Below are 22,278 nucleotides of genomic sequence, written 5' to 3' on the forward strand. Positions count from 1 at the left end.
CAGCTGCTAAGTTGTAAGGCTACCTAGCAACCCTGAAGTTTTGCCTGCCTGGTGTTTGGAGTCATTGGCCTGCTGTGGAACAGGGAATAGGAAGAGAAAGGGAGGTGAGATGAGAGGGGTTTGTTAAAGATACGTTTCCTTAACCCTCTGTTGGCAAGAAGATTTTCCCAATTATTTGGGGATTGTTATAGACTTGAAACTCACTTGTTGTTGGTAAGTTCACAAAAAATGTTCTAAATAATTGCATGAAAGCTAATACTATAACCATCTTGCATAAACAGCCTTTATATTTGATGCTGAGCTAAACAGGATAATTATGGTCCTGCCCTTAACTTGCACCATCAAAGCCAGCGTGGTCTTTAGCAGCCAAGCATGGCTCTAACATAGGCTGGGGATTCTTATGTTCTCATGTCCTTAGAGAAAGGGCTAAGGGAAAGGAACCATTCCCAGCAGGCAAGGACCACATGGCTTCTTGGGGTGAATGGAAGAACGTTTACCTCTCTCATTACGAAAGGTGAGCTTTGTTGCACCTTTGCCAACCTCCAGATGTAAGTTGAAATGACATTTATCTCTAAGTCCTCTATCTTTTCTACTCATGTTATTGGTGTTAGCACAAATGCAACTGTTAGTACAATTTTATCAGGAAGTTGCTTTGAGGAGGTGACTCTGTAGACACGTTTGTGGGACAATCCTATCTCCTGTGTAGTGATAGTTGCTGGCATTTATTGAGTGCTTACTCTATGCTAGGAACTTCTCTAAAAGTCTTGTATTAAATAATGAGCTCTATGAGATTGGCACTATGTATTTAATAGATGAAGGATCTGAGCCCCAGTACAGTAAGTGAGTGCCTCATGGTCACACAGGATGGAAATCACAGAGGTGAGATCTGACCCTTGATGGTCCACTTCTGGAGCCCCCTCCAAAGCCATAGATAGGGATGGGTGGCCCTCTCCTTTATCGCTCTTTTTGAAATCTAAAACCTAACATGCCTTAGCACAGAGTAGGCTTTGAGGTGTGGTTTTAGATGTACAGAGAAGGCCCTGGCTGGAGGTCACCTAAAATCATAACTTCCCCTTAAGGTTGATGGGTAAAATTCCCTCAGTTAGGACTTTCTTCCCTAGCTGAAGCCTTGACCTATGACGAAAGAAGAGCTGTCCCTGGAAAGGTTAATATTTTACACTTCCACTTTTGTAATGAAGGTTCAGATGAGAGATTTTGATGGGGATAGCAAGTAGCGGGGCACAGTGAGCCCCTGAGAAAGATGTCACACAGAGGGCAAAGAATGCTGAATGAAAAGACTGTGGCATCTGCCTACTTCACAGTTTTTCCCTTAGAAACTATACAAACCATTTCCTTAGTTTTCGAGTAGAGTTTTACTTAGAAACAGTGACTAAGCTGCCTAAACAGTGACTAAACAGTGACTTCACCTTGTTGTATGGAATTGATCTTTTATGTATGACGCTAAACGGACAAGGTCTCCTCCGTGCCATGTAGGAGATTATAAATGAGATGAATAATAAAAACATACAAATGCTAATCACTTAATGCAAATAAATATCTACGCTCAGTAAACGGTCAGTCGTTCCACTGTCATTTTTATGCCCTTGTCATGAAGGCGGCTTCCTCACCCAGCCCCATCAGTGGAAATTTCCACACTCACAATTCCTAGGAGAATCTAACTTCATTATTTTTAAGATCTGTCCACAGATTCACAAAGATGTTCAAACAGTGCCTGCATCCCTGTTGAGCTAGATGGGATGAGGAAGACAAGAGTGATGGAAGAGCTATGTTGAATTTTCTACAGTACTTCTCTGATACTTTTATGAAGCCCACAGCTATTTTGTCTGCAATTTTTAAGCAATAATAATAAAATTTAGTTTGTTGATATAAGGAATCAATTTAGCCAATACATACTTGATGAATTACTACTATATATATGGTACTTTGCTAGGGTTGTGTCACATTGCTTCTCAGAAATGGGATTTTGTCTATAGACACAAAACAAGAACAAGAAAAGAAGTATTTAGAGGGTCTAAAGGAAAACACCTACTCATTCTTGCCAAATTCTCATTCTTATCTTCCCTGCCACCCTAATTCTTTTATCTGTCTTTGGAACTCAGGCTCATTGTGATGAAAAAGATTGTTTCTATATGTGTATGTGTGGGTTTATTTTATTCCTGCCCTACCCTATTCCTATAATTGTATATGGATACATTTCGTTTCACTCTTTTCTTTGATCTTAGTATTGACATTTGATAAAAATACTTATGAAACTTTATGGCAGACACACCCCCTTGCTAGTGATTCTTGTGGCTCCAAATTACACCACCAATTAAAATGAGGAGAGCATTATTAGAAGTTCTGAAATCTCAGGTTAAAAGAAAACAACAACAACACAGGACTGAGAACTTAAGTGCCATGTGGACTCTTAGAGAAAGGTAACTCTGGAAGACAGGATGCTGGCTATGCAGTATTAAGTGAAGATGGGTTTCTAGAACATGGCTGGAAATGCTACCACAGGGGCATACTCAAGGTGCACATATGAGTGAAAGAACGCTTTTGATCTACTAGTTATGGGGCATGTTACACTCAAATAGAAAAGTCTATCCTCATCCAGAAGGAAAATAGCTTTAAAAGCTTAATATTTAAAAAAAAAAAAAAAGAAGAAGAAGGAAAAAGTAACTGCTCAGTTACTGGTCAGTTTCTGTTGGAAGTTCAAACATGACAAGGAAGAAGAAGAAGAGCCATGTATGGTGATTTGTGTCTCATCTTCTGCCCCTGCATGGACCCTTCTGGAAGCTGGCCTTTGGTAGTAGTTCAGACACCCCTGAGGCTAAAAGATGGTGATTGTCTTTCTGGATCATCTGGAATACAGAATTCAATAAAGTGTGTGTGTGTGGTGGAGGTGGTATGAAAGTGGCAGGTCACAGGGACAGACATCTCATGAGTAAAGCCTGGGCGTAGATTGTGTAGGGTTGGTAATGGGTGTTCCAGAAGAGAAACAACTTCTCCCGGTTGGATGGATTTCCTTATGTCCTGATGGTCAGGGCACTACTTCCTAGCAAGCTTCTGGCCTGGTAGAGGCTACCCTGACAGTCCTTCTGGATCAACTGCAATCTGCCTGGAAACTGAAGACTGCCGTGGGATCAGTGGTACTAGAAGGCACTGGGAAATAGCCAAGGACAGAGCTGGAATTGCTGTGGAAGAAAGCTTTCTGGAGGAAGAATGGCAAACTACAGGCAGATTTGGATGTGGCAAAGTGACCACACCAGTGGGAGCTACTCCATTACAGAGCTTCACTGAAAACCCTGGGGACACGCTCCACTGGGCTGACGGTGTGTGGATGGTGGTAGTAGACAGTGAATGAAACCTTGGGAGGTCTTGAACTGGTTGCAAAAACATGGAAATCTAAGAGCAAGGGAGATGATGGCAGAGGGGGATGAAAAATACAATGACAACAACAACAACACGAACTATTTTTCACTTGCTGTATTTTTACATGTATTAGGCACTATAAAAGAACTTAATCTGTCTTCTCTCATTCAGTCCTCACAGCATTTCTATTATTTGTTTATTTGTGGGGGCAGATATTTTATTTTTATTTTTTTATTTCAGAATATTATGGGGGTACAAACATTTTGGTTACATGTAATGCCTTTGCCTCACCCAACCCAGGGCTACAAGCCTGCCCTTCCCCCATACAGTGTGCTCCGCACCCATTAGTTGTGAGTTTCCCCAGCCCCCTACCCCCCTCCCACCTGGCACCCAATGAGTATTACTACAATGTGAGCACCTTAGTGTTGGTCACTTAGTACCACTTTGATGGTAAGTACATGTGGTGCTTGTTTTTCCATCCTTGTGATATCTCATTTCGAAGGACGGGCTCAATCTCTATCCAGGATAATATAAGAGGTGCTAGATCAGCATTGTTTTTTGTAGTTGAGTAGTATTCCATGGTATACATATACCACATTTTACTAATCCACTCATGTACTGATGGGCACTTGGGTTGTTTGCACATCTTTGCAATTGTGAATTGTGCTGCCATAAACATTCGAGTGCAGATGTCTTTATTACAGAATGTCTTTTTCCTTTGGGTAAATGCTTAGTAGTGGGATTGCTGGATTAAACGGTATTTCTATTATTTGGGTTCTCCTATTGTCTCCATTTTACAGATGAAGAAAGTGAAGCTTAAAGACTAAAGAGGGTGCTGATCTGGGGCTTGCATCTGTGATAGGCGCTATTGTTCATGGCTAATATTTGTGGACCACGTGGTCTTTAAAGAACCAAAAAGTTCTTTAAAAGGGTTGGATGTTGGAAAAGAAAGAATAAATAACATTTATGATCTTTGTTATCTCAAGAAGAACATGGAGAGTATGAAGATAAAGTTAATATCATGACTATGATCTCATTCACAGGTATTAAGAAGACATGTGGGAAGGAAGTTATGTGGGAAAGCAGTTAGATTTCAGCATGGTCTGTAAGAGGTGACTTAGGCAGACCCAAAGGGAGGATGTCCCTGAAGAGGCTGATATGCCCAAAGAAGATAAACCCTTCTATTAAAAATGGTTTCCTCTCCTGACACAAGTCTACTATTCACTGCTTGGAAATTTCTGCCTTTCCTTGTTTCACTGAATAGACATCTTTCAATATCTACTTGAGTTTATAAAGACCTAGTTTTTAAAAGATGGAATAATTTGGTGTGCTTATGGTGCCATTGATCCATCACAACATAATATGAATTATTTGTATCTAAGTCTGTCCTTTCTAATATCTAATTACAATGGTTTTACCGAAGAAGTGAGTTTTGACAGAGAACAGGCAGAGAATAGTAAATAATTGTGGAACAAGTAAAATGCGCAGAACTCTCATAAGCTCACCCAAAGTGAGGTGTATGTAATAAAGAAATGGGAGGCCAGGACAAAAAGGCTCCAGGAGTGGATGAGCTGCCTTTTCATTTATCATAAAATATTGCACAGGTCTAACTCTCTCCCTGAAAAGGAAGAGGAAATACGTACCTTCTCTCTCTTATATCACATGATCTCTTGATTTAAGGACACAGAACTCAAGTGAATAGAGCTAATGTTTGTTTATTTATTCATTCAACAAATATATATTTAACTACCATCTATTAAATAGTCTTTTGTGTGCTAGTTTGACAGACTAACTGCTATTTATAACACTGCTTATTCTATGGGAAAGGAACGACACCAGGGATACAATGAAATATTGGACCATAACTTTTGTATAAGTTAGGGCTGTCTGCAGTGCTTTAAGTACTAAGAATAGAAGATAGTAGTTTCTGAACTTACCGGAAAACCCTCTGGTGGCCTGAAGACTACATCTTTAAAAGCATCAAGCTCATTGTCAGCAAAGCTATAAATAATATTATGCTGCTTTTGGTATGTGAATGTAACACTATTAACACATCGAAAATGAATCACAAATAGCACAAACCACACATTATATTTTTGCCAATAATGCCTACTAGTCTCTATTAAGCCATCCAGTCTATTATATCACTGTTTATTGTTACAGAAGACATATGTTTGCCAATTTTCTAGCTAGAGCTATCTTTGCCCTATGAAACTAATGCATACAAGACAAACAAACAAACAAAACCCTATTCTTTAATACTAAGTGGGAGCAAGATCTGCCATTGAGCCATTAACATCGCATTTGAATCACCTGAGCTAACCAACTCTATTGATGAAATATCACAGAAATTCACCCTCAAATGGCCCTTACCTCTCCAACTGTATGCCACCATCTAAGAGATTCAGCAATGTGGCCCTGATTAGTTTTTATTAAGCTTTATAGTTCATGTGAACACACCTTGCTTTAGAAGTAAATGCAAGTGAATTAAGCATCAGCTTTTGCGATGATCTCAATGGGTTTCTATCCCCATCTCTGCCCCTCTCTGGGACGAAAGCAAATTCAGGGACTCCCAAAGCAGACATAGGACCAATGGAATAGGTTTACAGATGGGCCGGACCGTCTGGATCAATTCTCCTTTTAGACGCCTGCTTTAAACCATTTCCTTATTTAACACATACAGTAGGGGAATTCAGCCAATGGGAAAGATACCAATAAGTTAAATGACTTTGTTTTTATAGTTGTGCTAAAGCATAATAGAAAAAGCCAGTGAAACTGAATGGCTAAAATTACACTTGGTCATGTTCTGTGGCTTTGATTACCCATGGCTTGCCAACGCTTTGCTATCACAGAGCAGACATGGGAAAGAATAAAGGAAAGCACAGACAGGACCGGAGCACTCTATGTGTCATCACATATGTTGTCTCTTTCTCAAAACAATTTTCAAATTTGAATTATGTTTTTGTAACAACTTTCCATTAACATAAACATAATGTACACACACACACACACACACACACACACACACACACACACACGCATGCATACACAATACCTAAAGCCAAGAGTGTATTCTGGAGAAATTTGAGATGCTATTTCTCCCCAACACTCCATCATGCATTCCCACCTCCAGTCAGGCTGGTGAGCTGCTATGTGCAACGTGACTCATTTTCCCCTGCCCTGTCCACATTGCACTGTACATAGGACCTGAGATGCCCACTGGCTCCCACCTTTCCAAATGCCACCTCCCACAAGAAGCTTTCCGGAACAATCTATCCAGTCCTCATTGACTGGTTCCTCCTCTGAATTTCTACCAGAACCGTTTGACCTCTGATGGATTGACTGATTTTTTTTTTCCTTAAAAGACTTTTTATTGTGAAAGTTTTCAAACTTCTCTCCCCTATGGTTCCAGGGGAGAAAATTAATTTCTCTTTCCTGTATTTTTTATAGATACATAATATTTGTACATATTTATGGGATACATGTGATATATTGATACATGTATAAAATGTGTAATGATAAAGTCAGGGTATTTAGAATATCCATCTCCTCTAACATCTATCTTTTCTTTGTGTTGAGAGCATTTCAAATCTTCTTTTATAGCTATTTTGAAATATAAAATATATTACTGCTAACTATAGTCACCTGACTATGCTATATTGAACACTGGAACTTATTCCTTCTTTGGCCTCTGATTTATATGAATTCTTCTGGTTTACTGAACTAGATTCCATGGGGGTTGGAACATAATTGCCATATTTACAAAAGCATCCAGCACAGTGCCTACTTAGTGAATAGAGGATACTCGATGAACACCTATTTACCAATCATTTGGTAAAATTGCAGAGAAAAACATCTGCAAACCCCAACGCTAGTCTGTAGCTCTTTTGTTATTGGAAATAGTGCGGCAAAATGTGAATCTCTGAAATTCCCAACCCCCTTTCCTTCTACTGGTTCTTCAGGCTTTCCCACAGGTTATCTCCCCTAGTTTCATAAAATCCTGGAAAGAAAGGTCAGGAAGGGCAGAAACTATAGTTCCCAGGACTTTTATATTTCTCTTAGAAAGTACACACATGAGGCGGTGGCACGTCTGGTGGCTCAAACACTTGATGCCCGTCCCACCTGCAGGGAAGGTACAGTAAAATCTCCGTTAACCAGACCCAGCAATCCAGAATCCTCAGGTAAGCATAAGCATGATTCTCCATGCAGTAAAAGAAAGAGGTAAATTGTATAAAAAACAAATTTACGCAAAGGATTTATTTCAAAATACACATCTTTGGAAGGCTCTGCACCTATTACATGTACAAAACGATTTTATACACCTTCTTGGATATAAGAATTGACAATTACAATAATAAGAATCATTTCATGAGTACTTACTATCAGCCAGGAATCAAGAAAAGTGCTTTTTTAAAATACCCTTTCACCAACATCTCCCCATTTCCCCCACTCCCTAATCTCTGGCAACCACCGTTCTACTCTGTGTTTCTATGAGTTTGACTATTTTAGAGTCCACGATAAGCAAGATCATGCAGAATTTGTAGGCAGAATTTCTGTGCTTAGCTTACTTCACTTAACGTAATGTCTTTCAGGTTCATCCATGTTGTTGCCAATGGCAGGATTTCTTTTGACTGATGCTTAGGTTGTTTCCATATCTTGGCTATTGTGAATAAAGCTACAATGAACATAGGCATGCAGAAATACCCTCAAGATACTGATTTCATTTCCTTTGGATAAATACCCACAAGTGGGATTGCTGGATCACACAGTAGTTCTATTTTTAATTTTTGAGGAACCTCCATACTGTATTCCATAATGGCTATACCAGAAAAGTGCTTTAAGCACCTAATCTCATACAGTCATTACAAAAAAATCTACAAAGTATTCATGACATTACGTAGTGCCAGAGCATAATGGCTGTGCTCTCTTGGCAATATATTTACCTTTAGACAACTGCAATTCTCAATCATTAAAGATCTTCCTGGTATATTATACCTACTAAACTGAAATGTTGCCAACATAATACAGAATTATTTTCATTAAGGTTTGGAATGATAGAACTTTTGGATTGACTATTTAAAACCAACCAAGCAGATTACCCTCCACCTCACACCCTGCTTTCTGGTTAACAGAGGTTTTAATGCACTGAAGACCTATAGGGAAAAGAGCACAGAAGGAAGGATTCCTTGGCCCTATTTTGCAGATATGAATACTAAGGCAATCTCATCAATTTGTTGGATTAATAATACAAAAGCCATTTGGGAACAGCTAAAATTTGGCTCTAATCTACATTTTTAGAGTGCGTTAAAGGTGACCCAAAAGAAAATTGGGTACATAGCTTTTAGTTGTTATGGGTATAGATGATTTTAGCACTGATGGGAGGAGGTATATTGGCTTAGCTTAATGAGATGGGGAAAGTGGAGGCGAATTCATTTTGATGAGGAGCTGATTAACCAAATATTCTGGTTTAAATCAAATTTTTATTGCTCACCGATTCTCAGGAAACTATAGGAAACTGAGGTTCTCTGAAGCTCTTACCTGGTGGTCAAGCTTGAGAAGGTAACTGTGCTTTCATGTAGTTGTGGAAGAGAATCCTGGTTTTCTGCACGAGGGAGGAATTCCCTCAAGGAGCTTTTCATCATCTTTGACCCTGCAAGAGCATAGCGACCTTAGTGAGTTGGCATGGCGTCTCTTCAGAAGGGATTTTGGATTGGACCGTTCCCCTTGGCTGAGACATTTCTAGGCCCCGGACTAGGGAAAAGCTGGGGATCAGCTAGACACAGACTAGTTCTAAGAGGATGAATTGCAGCAAACTCTTTGATTTCCTTCTACAGACTTAGAGAATGTATGAGGATTCCAATTCCATATGATACGCTTAAAGTAAGTACCTGTTGAGTTGCTACTGCACCTGTCTAATCCCTCATCCCTCCCATCTCACCTGAGAGCACAGCACCTGGGGAGCCTTTTTGCTATAGTAGGGCCTAAGGCACCTTACAAGTCTAAGAAAGCATCACTGTACAAGTCCTGTCTCCTTTCTGCAATGCCACTCAGGCTACAACTCGTTCTCCTTAGACATTACCTCCTTTTACTTAATTTTTCCTCAGAGCATCTGTTATTATTAATTTTGACTTCTGAATAATCTTGATCTTACAGGGGATATGTCTCAAAAACTTTTGTGGATTTCCAAATCTGGAAACAACACACAAAAGTAGATAGCATTCTCTTCTGCAAAATGGGGAAAATATCATGACTTTGAAGGGTGATAATGCAGATAAATGCAAGAATGTTTGAAATTAATGGATTAGATGAGCAACAAGGAACAGCTTGAAGATGGAACAAAGTGACACACAAGCCATTACTTCTTCCTGCACCTGTATATTGAAGCCATTGTCAGGCAATAAGAATTGGCACATGGTATTGTGATAAAAGGTGGCATTCTAAAACAATGCTTTGGAAGTTAAATGCTTCTCTTCAGTCTTCAAAAATCGTGATTAATCTGCTTCCCTGAACCTGATTGCTGGGTGATCAGAGGTGGGAAGATTGTCTGAGCAGAAGTCAGCAGAGAGATGGGTGGTCATCACTGCTACTCCTCTTCCCCTGCCCACCCAAGTGGAGAAAAGAGACACGACCTTTTCCCACTGTCTCAATGGAAGCATCATCTCTGCACTTGGACTAGCCGGAATGGGGAGGTCATGTGGGACAAGCCTTTAAACCCACATATCACCTCATTTTGATCAATGGCAGACAGCAAAGGCCACAAGAACATCTTGGTATCCCTCTTTCTTTTGATGTAATTCTTTCTGAACCATTCTAATCCATAGAAAAACATCAACAGAGTCAAAATACATTTCTCAGAGAAGAAGGACATCCTTTGGAGATGTCATTTGTCAGCATAAATCAGCAGTAATTGCATCACCCAGGTGTGCTAGGAGCCGGGTTTGGAATAAGATCGCTCCCGACCTGTAATCCTCAGAAGCCTTCACTTACCTACAGAGGCTTGACAGGGGTTTTCAGGTTGACAGATGCTTCCTTATTTTGAGGTTACCTTTTTACCCTGGGGGATATGACTTGAGAAGGGAACAGAACATCTGAAGCAAAATCTGAGAGGACTAGCTGTGTTACCAACTGTCACTCTCTAAAGGCTAACCGGTTTAGGACACGTGATAGAAGCTGAGCTGTGGAATGTAAAAGACGACATGCCCAGACTGGCTTAGAAACAACAGAACTTTGGGGAAGTCTTTGCTTTTCTCAAAGCCTAACTCACCAGCCAACATTCGTCAGCTATTTCAAATGGTGTGTGCTATGGGCGGGTAAGTGGGTGAGGTGAGTGCTGTGTGTGAATCTTTCAAAATTGTCGCTAAGGCTTTGAATCTTCCCTTGAGCCATTCTTAAAACCTCTGAAGGCACATTAATGATTTTTATAATTCTGGAATCTTTCATCATTATGGAAGTACGTGGATGTATGTGAGGGTTGGAAAGAGCAGCGTGTGTGGGGATTGGTGAAGTATCTGGCTGGGTGTTGAGTGCCTGGAGGTCAAGGGTGAATCAACCCAAGTCAGTCTCTTTCCATTCCTTTCAACTCCAAATTCTACCATTCTAACGACCTCCGAAAAGGAAGTCTAAAGCTGTTTTCTCTACTAGGTTGCAAGATAGGACAGATAAAGAAATTTCAACGATTTACTGTTGCTCTTGTCCCCAGTTTTAGTGCTGCTTCAAATATTTTGGAGAAAAAAGGAATAACTAGGAAGACAAAATCCCTTTCCTGAAGGTGGTGGATAAGCAAGTGAAGTTTCTCTGATTTCATTTGAAGACAGTTTGATCATTTTACTTATTTATATTTTTATCTATTTGCCCGTAGCTGACAGTGTGCTAGTAGTTATTTTTTCATATCTTAGGCACACAAATTAGGAATGGATTTTTGCCTAATGCTCTAGCTAAACTGCTAATGTGATTTCCCGGTGGACACCCTAAGGAAGATATCTGGATAAAGCATTAGACTCCAAAAAAGACGTGGTATCTGACATCTGTGAATGATAGAAAAAAAAAATCAAAGTCCTTCCATACATGGCCAAAATTTTGGTTATTTTTCTCTCTCTTTCAAGAAGCGATTTCCTTGACAGCAACAGGCAAACATTTCCTTTCCTGGCATACATCATAGGACCACACGTTAAGGCAATATCTCATGTATGATTTCCATATGGATAGCAATAATTCCACTTTTTTCCTATCTCCCTCAAGAAATCTTATCATGGTTTAAATGAGTGAAAATAATGCCAATATGTTTAGATAAGATAATCCTGAATCTGCTCCAATTTACTAAATAGCTACATTTCTGTAATTATTTACAAAATTTAGTACTTTGCCATTCATTGTGACACACCTAAAAAGTGCTGTCACATACTCTGGAGAAGAACCTCTCCTCTTAGGAGCTGCAGAAACATCAGGGTGACAAGTCAAACCCATGCCTCCATCTTGCAGAAGTGGGTATGTATAATAGTCATCCACCTATTTACTATTTATTTATATATCCTTCCATGATCCCAACATCACGAAAATTATTATAGCTATGAGAAATGACATGGGTTGGTGTGAAAAGAGACCAGAAAGGGAAAGCAGGTGGGCGGCTACTGTAGCCACTGGGATGAGAAGGAAAGCCTGAGCTGAGGCAGAACTGGCACCAAGGACTGGAAATAATAGAAATCCACAGTCAACTGTAGAATTAGAAGAATAATTGCAACTGTTTCAAATATAGTGCAAGATAATTGTGTATGGTCTTTGTGGACTTGTTACCCACGTTGCTTTGCTTTTTATTCAGAATTCAGTGGACATCTGGTCCCTGAACCCTGCTTTAGAGAAGAAAACGAGTCATGCAGGAACATGTTCTACTCGCTCTTCTATGTGAGGGCACTGGGACAAGAGCAAGGCTCTGACTGGACGTCATCACTGCTTAAGTAAGTCAAGCTGGGAAGATGAGCTGGTAGATTCATTTGAGTAGCTACATCTCAACCTCTGGGTTTGGAGTTCTCCTCTCTAGGGAACGTTGGCTGGGGTGATTCCTTTCTCAAAAAGGTCAATTAATAGCCTGGGATATTTATGAAAAAAGTAACCCAGGACCAAACCTAAAGAGAACTGTGAAGATGGATACATCCATGTGTGGCCCACCTATTCGAACCATTTATCAATTTCTTTCTGTCTCTAAGTTTGCTCCTACCCTCTTTCCAATTTCTTTGTCAGAATTCCACTTTCCTTTAGGTGTGACCCCACTGCAGAATACTAGCATTTTAACAACTCTTAAAATAGTTCTTGGGGATGGGGATTAACGGAATTTGGGCACAACTTTCCTAAGGGCCATTTTCAAATTGCTCACTCCCCCTACTTCATCACATGCAAATATTATTATGTGCTCCTCCCTGATCTGCTTGGGGACCACTACTCCTAAATTTTAGATGTTAGAAACTTCAGTGGTGAAATAGGCAGTGAGATGCCTAGCTGGGGCTGGGAGAGTTTTTGCCCAATAACTTACCTAATCCCATCAAACTGAAGGATATTAAGACCATTACCCCTCCTACTCTGAAGCTAGCCCTACTGGTGTTTATGCTCTGAACCCAAAAACATCATGGGTTAAAATAAGTATAATCTACTAGGACTACTCCTCCAATTCCTATTTTATCTGTATTTCATTGGTAGAAAAGAATTCTTCTTGAGTTTATTTTCCCACGGGTAATATATTAACATACATGTAAAACTTACCATTGGCCAGACACTAGTCTTAGTGCTCTTTATATTAATAGAATCAATTTGCATACTCTTTATGTATTACTAATATTGTCATTTAACCCTGTGTGATATGTAACACTATTATCAACATTTCAAAGAAATCTGAAGCTTGCCAAGAAATTCAATAATTCGCTCAAAGTGACACCATCAACAAGTGACTGATTCAGAATCCATGTTATTAACCACCACACCATGCTGCCTCTGTAAAATGTTAGGTTATGACTTAGGTGGAGAACCTCTAGTGGTTCCAGTTTAGAAAAATGGCAGCAATCAAAGGAAAAAGGAGCAGAAGTCATAGAACATCAGATTTGAAAAGGGCCGTACAGATTACGAGGGATCCCCTATTTGGAGATGATTACGCTGAGACCCCAAGAGGTGACATGTCTTTCCTAAACCGCAGCTGATCAGTGGAATAGCTGTGATCAGAAAATTTGTACTAATCCAAAGTCAGTATATTTTCTATTTTGTCATTTATTGATAAATTTCCCAAGTCCTTTCTGAAAGATAATTCTCTGGGAGAATCTCCAGATGTTGCCATGACTTTAAACCTGTAAGGGCCAAAGCAGCCCTCTACTAAAATGATGTCCTCTTTTGGCACATTTTGTCTAGAACTGCTCTCTAGATGTAAATTCATGTACCAGTCCATTCCCGGACCTGGGAGGATTTCACGGTACTCTGCTGCCATCGTCTGGCGAATTGAAGTCAACACAGTTGACTCATTGCTTGCTAGTCAAGAATCTTAGTATCAGATGAACGGGGTCCTCCTGGGAGGAGTTGGATAGTCTTGGTTAACTAGGGGTGATTGAAGATCAGTGTAGGCTTGGTAGTAGTGGTGATTGAGGATAAGGCAGGAAGAAAAAATGATTCTCTACGAGAGGAACGAAAGACTATGAAGAGGATGATGACTACACTGAAGCCAAGAAATTAGATTGGAAATTGAACGTCCCACTGACTTATTCCCTAGATACCATAAAGTACATGCCACAGAAGAGGATAAAATTCGGCATATCTACAGATATCAAGGCAGAGCCTTTGTTTTTATACGAAATAGATTCATATTTATACTAGAGAAACTTTCTGCTTTAAAATATTTATTTATGGGTAAAATCGCACTTAAAAGTTGGCTGAATAAGGGGATGATTATTTTCATAAAGGACTTTTGTTCTGCAAGATGACAGAAGTATATGCATGTATGTGCACAATTTATTTGGTGTGTACACTGTGTTTACAGGTATGCATATCTACTGCATAAAACTACACTGAATTTTCATATAGGGTGATGATAAGGGTAGCAAGATTATGCGTTTTAGTGCATTATTTTGTTCTTTTTTATTGAAATCTCCTTTAACGGGACTTTCCTCAGATTTAGACAGACTCATCCATTGCCTCAAGAAAGATTCAGATTTTTATAGAATTTAAAAAGAGTCAATATTTAACTTCTGAATACCAAAATAGGGTCTTGAAGCCTATTTAAGAAACAGTATTCTTCAGACTTAAGAATTCAGTTGAAAAACCCTATAGACAATAGGGATTTCAGGAAATTACATAGGAGCAGTTTCTTGCCATGCCTGAAATTGTCTTAGACTTTCAAGATGAAATTGACAATATCTTCAGAGAAAATAAAGATGCAGAGCCTTTGATTTTGGCTGGGGAATGGCAGCAGGAGGAACTCCATGAACCCACTGAAACAGCCATGACTATTAATAGTAAAAATTATTAATACACACACACACAGAGCTATTTAAATTCTCTGGAAATTGTCCTGTGGACATATAGCAAATAAAGAAACATTTCTTCCAGCAAATATATGAAATCTTAGTAAGAAGAGGAAGAGTCTGTGGCACTTGAGCCACCTCTGCTTCCTGTCCTTAAATTCCAATTAGGTGTGAAAAAAACTCCATTCTAGATAAATGTGCTCAAGAATACAGGGAGGCTCCCTCTCTCTCCAACTCGCAGTCAAGGATTATGCTATGTCCCTGCGAGGGACAGGGCATCAGCACTTCTCCCCCTTCCCCCCTCAAACTCTGTGTTGCAGAGGCTAACTTCCAGGTGAATGCAGCCTGGAGCATAGAGGCTTACTACACCCCACAACACTCACCCGCAGGTGAGGCTCTGCCCGGGCATCATGATGTGAAAACAATAAAGCACCAATCTCCCTCACCCCAGCTGGCTACCAAGGCAAAGTTTTCACAGTGGGAGGAGCAAACGGAGAAGGACAGAGGCTACCACCACTGCCAGTACCCTACTGTCTTGAAGCATGTCACTTCAAGAGAAGTGGACCACTATCCCAATCCTTACCCCCAACCTTAGAGCCAGTGGCTCACAGAGTTTGCCCAGGGGGAGGGGCAGGCCACAGGAACAAAGAGCTCTGAAGTGTTGCCCAAGGTAGTTGACTTGACTCTTGGAGCAGAGTGTGGAGAAGTTCAAGCCCAAGGGTACCCTTGACAACAATGGTGACTTTGGTGGTGAACAGTTAAGTGGAGGCTGGTAGCTCCACGGGAAGAATATAAACCATAGACCAGAGTTTACCATGGTGAACCAGGGAAAGAGACAGCTAATAGGTGCTCTCCTAGGGCCAGAACAAACCTCAAAGACCAGTCTCAAAAACTATTCTTGCAAAGGGGCCCAAATTTAATTGAATAATACTATGGAGAAATATATGCCTTAGGCATTGTCAAAAATAATGAGAGTAATCAGCAGCCTACTAGTGTAGCCTAAGAGATGGGTGTGATACCAACAGAGGCAGAGAGCTTACCAGAGAGACCAGGGAAAGAGACAGTTAAAAAGAGCCCAGCTAAAACTACTTTCAGCCCAGTGGTTATTAAACACTGCAGCCTATCAGGCTGACCTTGAAGTTCTGTACAAGCAGGAAGTGAAGGCTAAAGCAGAGTTGTCAACTACTAGCTGAATATTGAAGGCATGCCCCAACAAAGGATCCTTTGACAAAGACAGAAAGACTTATTGGTTCCAGGTGTTTGATAAAAACTTGGTCTGATTATAAGATGCCCACTAAACTAACAGAGTAGAGAATTCAGTGGCCAAAAATCACAGAAATACAGACTTTACAGAATTAGTTTACAAATGTCACTAAACAAACAGTGGCAACTACAATACAAATACAAAGTGTGCTTGCCAGCCACAAGGGAATTAAATGAGAAAACAACAACAGAGGAAATTAGGGAAATTCACAAATATGTGGAAATAAAACAACACACTTCTAAATAACAAATGGTTCAAAACAAATCACCGGAGTAATTATAAAATAGTTCTAGATGAATGAAAATGAAAACACAGCATATTAAAATATGAAATGAGCCCAAAGATGCTTATAAAAAACTTTTTAGGTATAAATGCCTGTATTTTTTAAAAAGTAAAACAAAAAATATCTGAAATCAATGACCTAACTTAACCTTTCTTTTTAAGACACTCAAAAAAGGAATGCAAATTAACCCAAATCAAGAAGAAATAATAAAAATTAGAATGAAAATAGATCAATCTAAAAATAGAAAAATCTATTAAAAGCTATTTTTTTCAAAGGATGGACAAAACTAACACACATTTTAGCAAGCCTGGCTACAAAAAAAGAGGGAACACTCATGTTACTAAAATCAGAAATGAAAGAGGGATTTTTATTACTTACTTGAAAAAAATTAAAATGAATATAAGGTAATACTTTTTTATATATAATATGTACATACACACATGTATAAAATGTATATATAGTATATATAAGTATACAATAAGTACATATGAGTACATGTATATAAGTCCACACATTTGATAATGTAAATTAAATGAGCAAATTCCTAGAAAGACCAAACTATAAAAACTGTCTCAAGAAAAAATACAAAATCTTAATAACCTGTAATAAGTAAAAAGGTTGATTAATAATCAAAAAAGTAAAGTTAGGCCCTGATTGCTTCACAGGTAAAATTCCACCAGACATTTAAAAAAGAATTAATGCTAACCCTTCACAAACTCTTCCAAAAAGTAGGAGGGAACTCTTTCTAATTCATTCTATGGGGCCAGTTTTACCCCAATGTCAAAGGCAAAGAAATCACAAAAAGAGGAAACTAGGGATCATCATCTCTATTGAATATAGATGCAAAATTCCTCAACAAAATGCTAGCAAATCAAACCCAACAATGTTTAAAAAGGATTTTATACTATGACCAAGTAGGATTTATCTCAGGAACACAAGGTTTGTTTAGAATCTGAAAACCAATTAATCATACCAATAGAATAAAAGACAAAAAACACACTATTATCTCAATAAAGAAAAAAAATTTACAAAAATAAAAACCCTTCAAGGGAAAAAAATATCAGCAATTTAAGAATGGACAGGCCTTCCACAACCAGATAAAGGGCATCTGTGAAAAATTCACAGCTAATATCACACCTAATGATGAAAGATTGAACACTTTTCCAAGGTCAGGAACAAAGTAAGGATGTAAGCTCTCACCACTTCCATTCAACATTGTACTGAAGGTTCTGCCTGGGCAATTAGGCAAGAGATAAAATAGAAGGCAATCAAAAAAACTACTAGAATAAACACATTTAGCAAAGATGTAGGAACAAGGTCAATATAAAAAAATCAATTGTATTTCTATACACTAACAATGAACCATCTGAAAATAAAACTAGGAAAATAATTTCATGATATCATTAAAAAATAAAACACTTAGTAATCAATTTAACAAAGTACTATAAAACCTGTGATCTGAAAACCATAAAACGTTGTTGAAAGAAATTAAAGAACTAAATAGATGTAAATACATCATATGTTCATACATCAGAAGACTCAATATAGTTAAGATGGCAGTATTTCTAAAATTGACCTACAAATTCAAAACTATCACAGTTAAAATCCCAAGCTTCCTTGCAGAAATTGACACGCCAATCTTAACACCCATAAGGATATGCAGGAACCCAGAATAATAAAAAATAGTCTTGAAAAAGAATAACAAAGTTGGAGGACTCATATTTTCCAATGTCAAAACTTATTACAAAACTATAATCAAGACAGTATGTTACTGGCATAAGGCTAGACATATAGATTAAGACAATACAATTGAGACTACAGAAATAAACTCAGACATTTATAATCAATTTTTTTTTTTGACAAGGGTGCCAAGAGAAGTTCAATGGCAAAAGAATAGTCTTTGGAAAAAATGGTTCTGGGATAACAGGATATCTGCATTGAAAAGAGTGAAGTTGGATCCCTTCCTGACACCATACACAAAAGAACTCAAAACTGATCATACATCTAAATGTTAAGAACCAAAAATGCCAAATTCTTAGAAGAAAATATTGGAGCAAATCTTCATAATCTTAGGTTGGTCAAAACCTTCTTAGATATTATACAAAATTACAAGTGACAAAAGGAAAAATATATCGCTGGATTTCATCAAAATTATTTTTTTTGTGTTCTTCAAAGTATACAAAGAAAATTAAAAGACAAACCACAGAATTGGAGAAAATATTTACCAATCTTATATCTGATAACGGATATGTATTTAGAATATATAAAGGTCTTATACAATTCAATAATAGAAAGACAATAACTGAATTTAAAAAATAGAATCTAAATAGACATTTCTTTAAAGAAGATATATAAATGGTTAATAAGATCTTCACCAAAAAAGTGCTCAATATCATTTTCCATTAGGGAAATTCAAATCAAAACCACAGTGAAACACCACTTTACAACAGATTACTATGGCTATTTAAAAATATGAAAAATAACAAATGTTGGTAAGAATGTAGAGAAATTGGCAGCCTTCTGCATGTCTAGAGGGAATGTAAAATGATGTAGCTGCCAGAAAACAGTATGGTGGTTTCTCAAAAAATTAAACATAGAATTAACATTTGATTTAGTGATTCTACTTCTGTGTACCTACACACACAAAAAAAATTGAAAGCAGAAACTTGAACAGGCATTTGTGCACCAATGTTCATAGTAGCATTATACACAATATTCAAAAGGTGGAAATAGCTCAAATTTCCATCAACAGATGAATGGATAACAAAATGAAGTATATCCATACAATGAAATATTATCCAGACATAAAAATAAATGAGGTATTGATACATGCTAAGCATGGCTGAATGAAAAGTGCCAGACATAAAAAGCCATATACTGTATGATTTTCTTTTTATGAAAGGACCATAATAGGCACATATATAGAGACAGAAAGTAGACAAGTGGTTTCCAGGGGTGCGAGTAAGGGAGAATGAGCAATGACTGTCATTGGGGAAAAGATTTATTTTTGAGGTGAGAAAAATGTTCTAAAATTGATTGCAGTGAGGACCACACAACTCTGGTCACACATTAAAACCTATTGAATTGTACACTTTAAATGGATATGGTATTCATTTTATGGCATTTGAATTATGTCTCAATAAAGCTGTTATAAAAATGACAGAGCCTGGATCTCTGAGAAAGGACCCAGTCCCCCACCCTCCCATACACACATATAGAGCTTCAGTTTGGAGGAGTGACTAGATAAAGAAATTGCAATAGTTTTGTAATGTTCAAGGAGAGAAAATGGGAGAAGTGTTTCCTTTTTCCTATGGATTCATGGTGGAGTGTTCTTGGAGGAGTCTCTAGTAACAATGCAAGATGACTACAGAGGAGGAGACATGTTTAAGCAGGAAAAAATCCTGAGAGAAAATTCACCTAGTCTTCACATCCTGACATATATGTGCACATGGGGAGACTGAAAAATCTCAAAGAACAGAGGGATCAAAATGACATAAGGTCCACAAACATGCCAAGAACACACACTGGGGAAAGGACATGCTCTTCAATAAATGGTGCTGAGAAAACTGGATATCTGTATGCAGAAGATTGGAATTAGACCCCCATCTCTCACCCTATACAAAAATCAACTCAAAATGGATTAAAGACTCAAATGTAAGATCCCAAACTATAAAATTACTAGAAGTCTTAGCCATAATCTAGGCAAAGATTTTATGGCTAAGACTTCAAAAGCACAGGCAACAAAAACAAAAATAGACAAATGGGTCTATATTGAATGAAAAAGCTGCCACACAGCAAAAGAAATGACCAACAGAGTAAAGAGACAACCTATAGAATGGGAGAAAGTATTTGCAAACTATTCATCCAACAAGGGACTAATACCCAAAAAATATACAAGAAACTCAACAGCAATGCGTGTGTGTGTGTGTGTGTGTATGTGAATGATAGGAAAATAGGAAAAATATCTGAATAGACATTTTTCAAAAGAAGACATACAAATGGCTAACAGGTGTATGAAAAAATGTTCAACATCACTAATCATCAGGAATAAGCAAATTAAAACCACAATGAGATATCATCACACCCAAATTAGAATGGCTATAATCAAAAAGACAAAACAATAACAAATGGTGGCAAGAGAATTCATACACTGTTGGTGGGAACATAAACTAGAACAGCCACTATGGAAAATAGTATGGAGGTTCCTTAAAATACTAAAAATAGAAACACTACAATATGATTCAGCAATTCCACTACTGGGTATGTATCTAAAAGAAAGGAAATCAATATATCAAAGAGATAGCTATACTCTCATGTTTATTGCAGCACTATTCACAATAGCCAAGTTGTGGAATCAACCCAAGTGTCTATTACTGGGTGAATAGATAAAGAAAACATATACACAATGGAATACTATTTGACTATTATAAAGAATGAAATCCTGTCATAGACAGCAACATGGATGAGCCTGGAGGACATAATGTTAAGCAAAATAAGTCAGGCACAGAAAGATAAATACCACATGTTCTCACTCATATATGGGAACTAAAAAAGATTGAGTTCATGGAAGCAGAGAGTCAAGTTGTGGTTTTTAGAAGAAGGGGAGTGTAGGAGGGAGGGGAGGATGGTGAGCGGTGGGTTAATAGATACAAAATCATAGCTAGATGGGAGGAATGAGTTCTGATGTTCTACTAGGTTAACGATAATTTATTGAATATTTTCAAAAAACTAGAAAAGAGGATTTTGAATGTTCACAACATAAAGAAATGGTAAAAGTTTGAGGTGATGGATATGCTAATCACCATGATTTGATCATTACACATTGTATGCACATATCAAAATATCACTCTGTATCCTATAAATATGAATAATTATTATGTGTCAACTAAAAATAAAAGGCAAAAATATAACGTAAGGAATGAAGGGCGTAGTAGTACTGAAAGGGGTTTTGGCAGACCGCAAGGGTAGGGCGATGAATTTCAGGCACAAATGGTAGAACATGACACAAAGCCTGGGGGAACGTATTTTTTTGGTTGTTGACACAAGAGGTCACAGAAGGTGACAATTGCAGACCAAAGGGAATGAGGAGTCTCAGGAAGAATCAGTGAGGACTTGCTGTCCCCTACAAGAATAACCATGATGCTGTGCAAGTTACTCCTGAATTTAAATAGCATTCTGGAGAGAAGGAGCAAATAAGAATCTCAGAGATTACAATAGTCTGGATAGGAAATTCACATTTCGGACCAACTAAGTTTATATTCTGCGAAACACTGGGGTGTTACCCAAAGAATCTGAGTGCACCTGGAAGAGACTAAGTTTTAAAACCAGAAGGGTCTTTTTGGTTTACCATGAATGCAGGAGATTAGTTTTTCTTTTCCTGCTGTTAAGTCAAAAGTGTTGTTGGTAAGTCATTGATTTCAGTTAGAGAGAATAGAGACATTACATCCTCTCATCACTGAGTCAGATGAGTAAACTTTCAGCTCCCTACCATCCATCAAGGAAACAGAGTCCCCGAGAAACGGTCATGAGGTGGCGTTCTTATGGACAACCAAGCAGTCAGATACAGGCTGAAGTTCAGAAAACGAGCGTGCAATAGGGAAAAGGCAATGGCTGGAAGTCAGCATGCTTGGGATTGAGTGTGGCGATGACACTAACTGGCTATGTGACTTTGGACAACATGGCTGAATCTCTTCTGGAACTCATTTGCCTGGCTTGTAAGGGAATCCATAACTCGATCACAAGTTTTCTTCCAGAGCTAAAAGACTGATTCTCAAGTCTTATATGTCCAATGGGGAAATGTCTGCCCCTTCTTGGCCAAGTTCAAATTGATATTGTCTTCTAAGAGAGAGAACCCTCTTCTCTCT

The 22,278-nt window shown here is 38.3% G+C and overlaps 1 protein-coding gene across 1 annotated transcript in view; it reads right to left on the minus strand.

Annotated features, from left to right (window-relative positions):
• Nucleotides 1-22,278, minus strand: part of KCNU1 (potassium calcium-activated channel subfamily U member 1) — a 121,857-nt gene that overhangs the window by 51,561 nt on the left and 48,018 nt on the right. Inside the window, 1 exon segment of the mRNA XM_045535376.1 lies at nucleotides 8,914-9,025. Coding sequence (XP_045391332.1) covers nucleotides 8,914-9,025 — 112 coding nt within the window.

Source organism: Lemur catta, chromosome 22, assembly GCF_020740605.2.
Source record: "Lemur catta isolate mLemCat1 chromosome 22, mLemCat1.pri, whole genome shotgun sequence".
NCBI classification, from domain to species: domain Eukaryota; kingdom Metazoa; phylum Chordata; class Mammalia; order Primates; family Lemuridae; genus Lemur; species Lemur catta.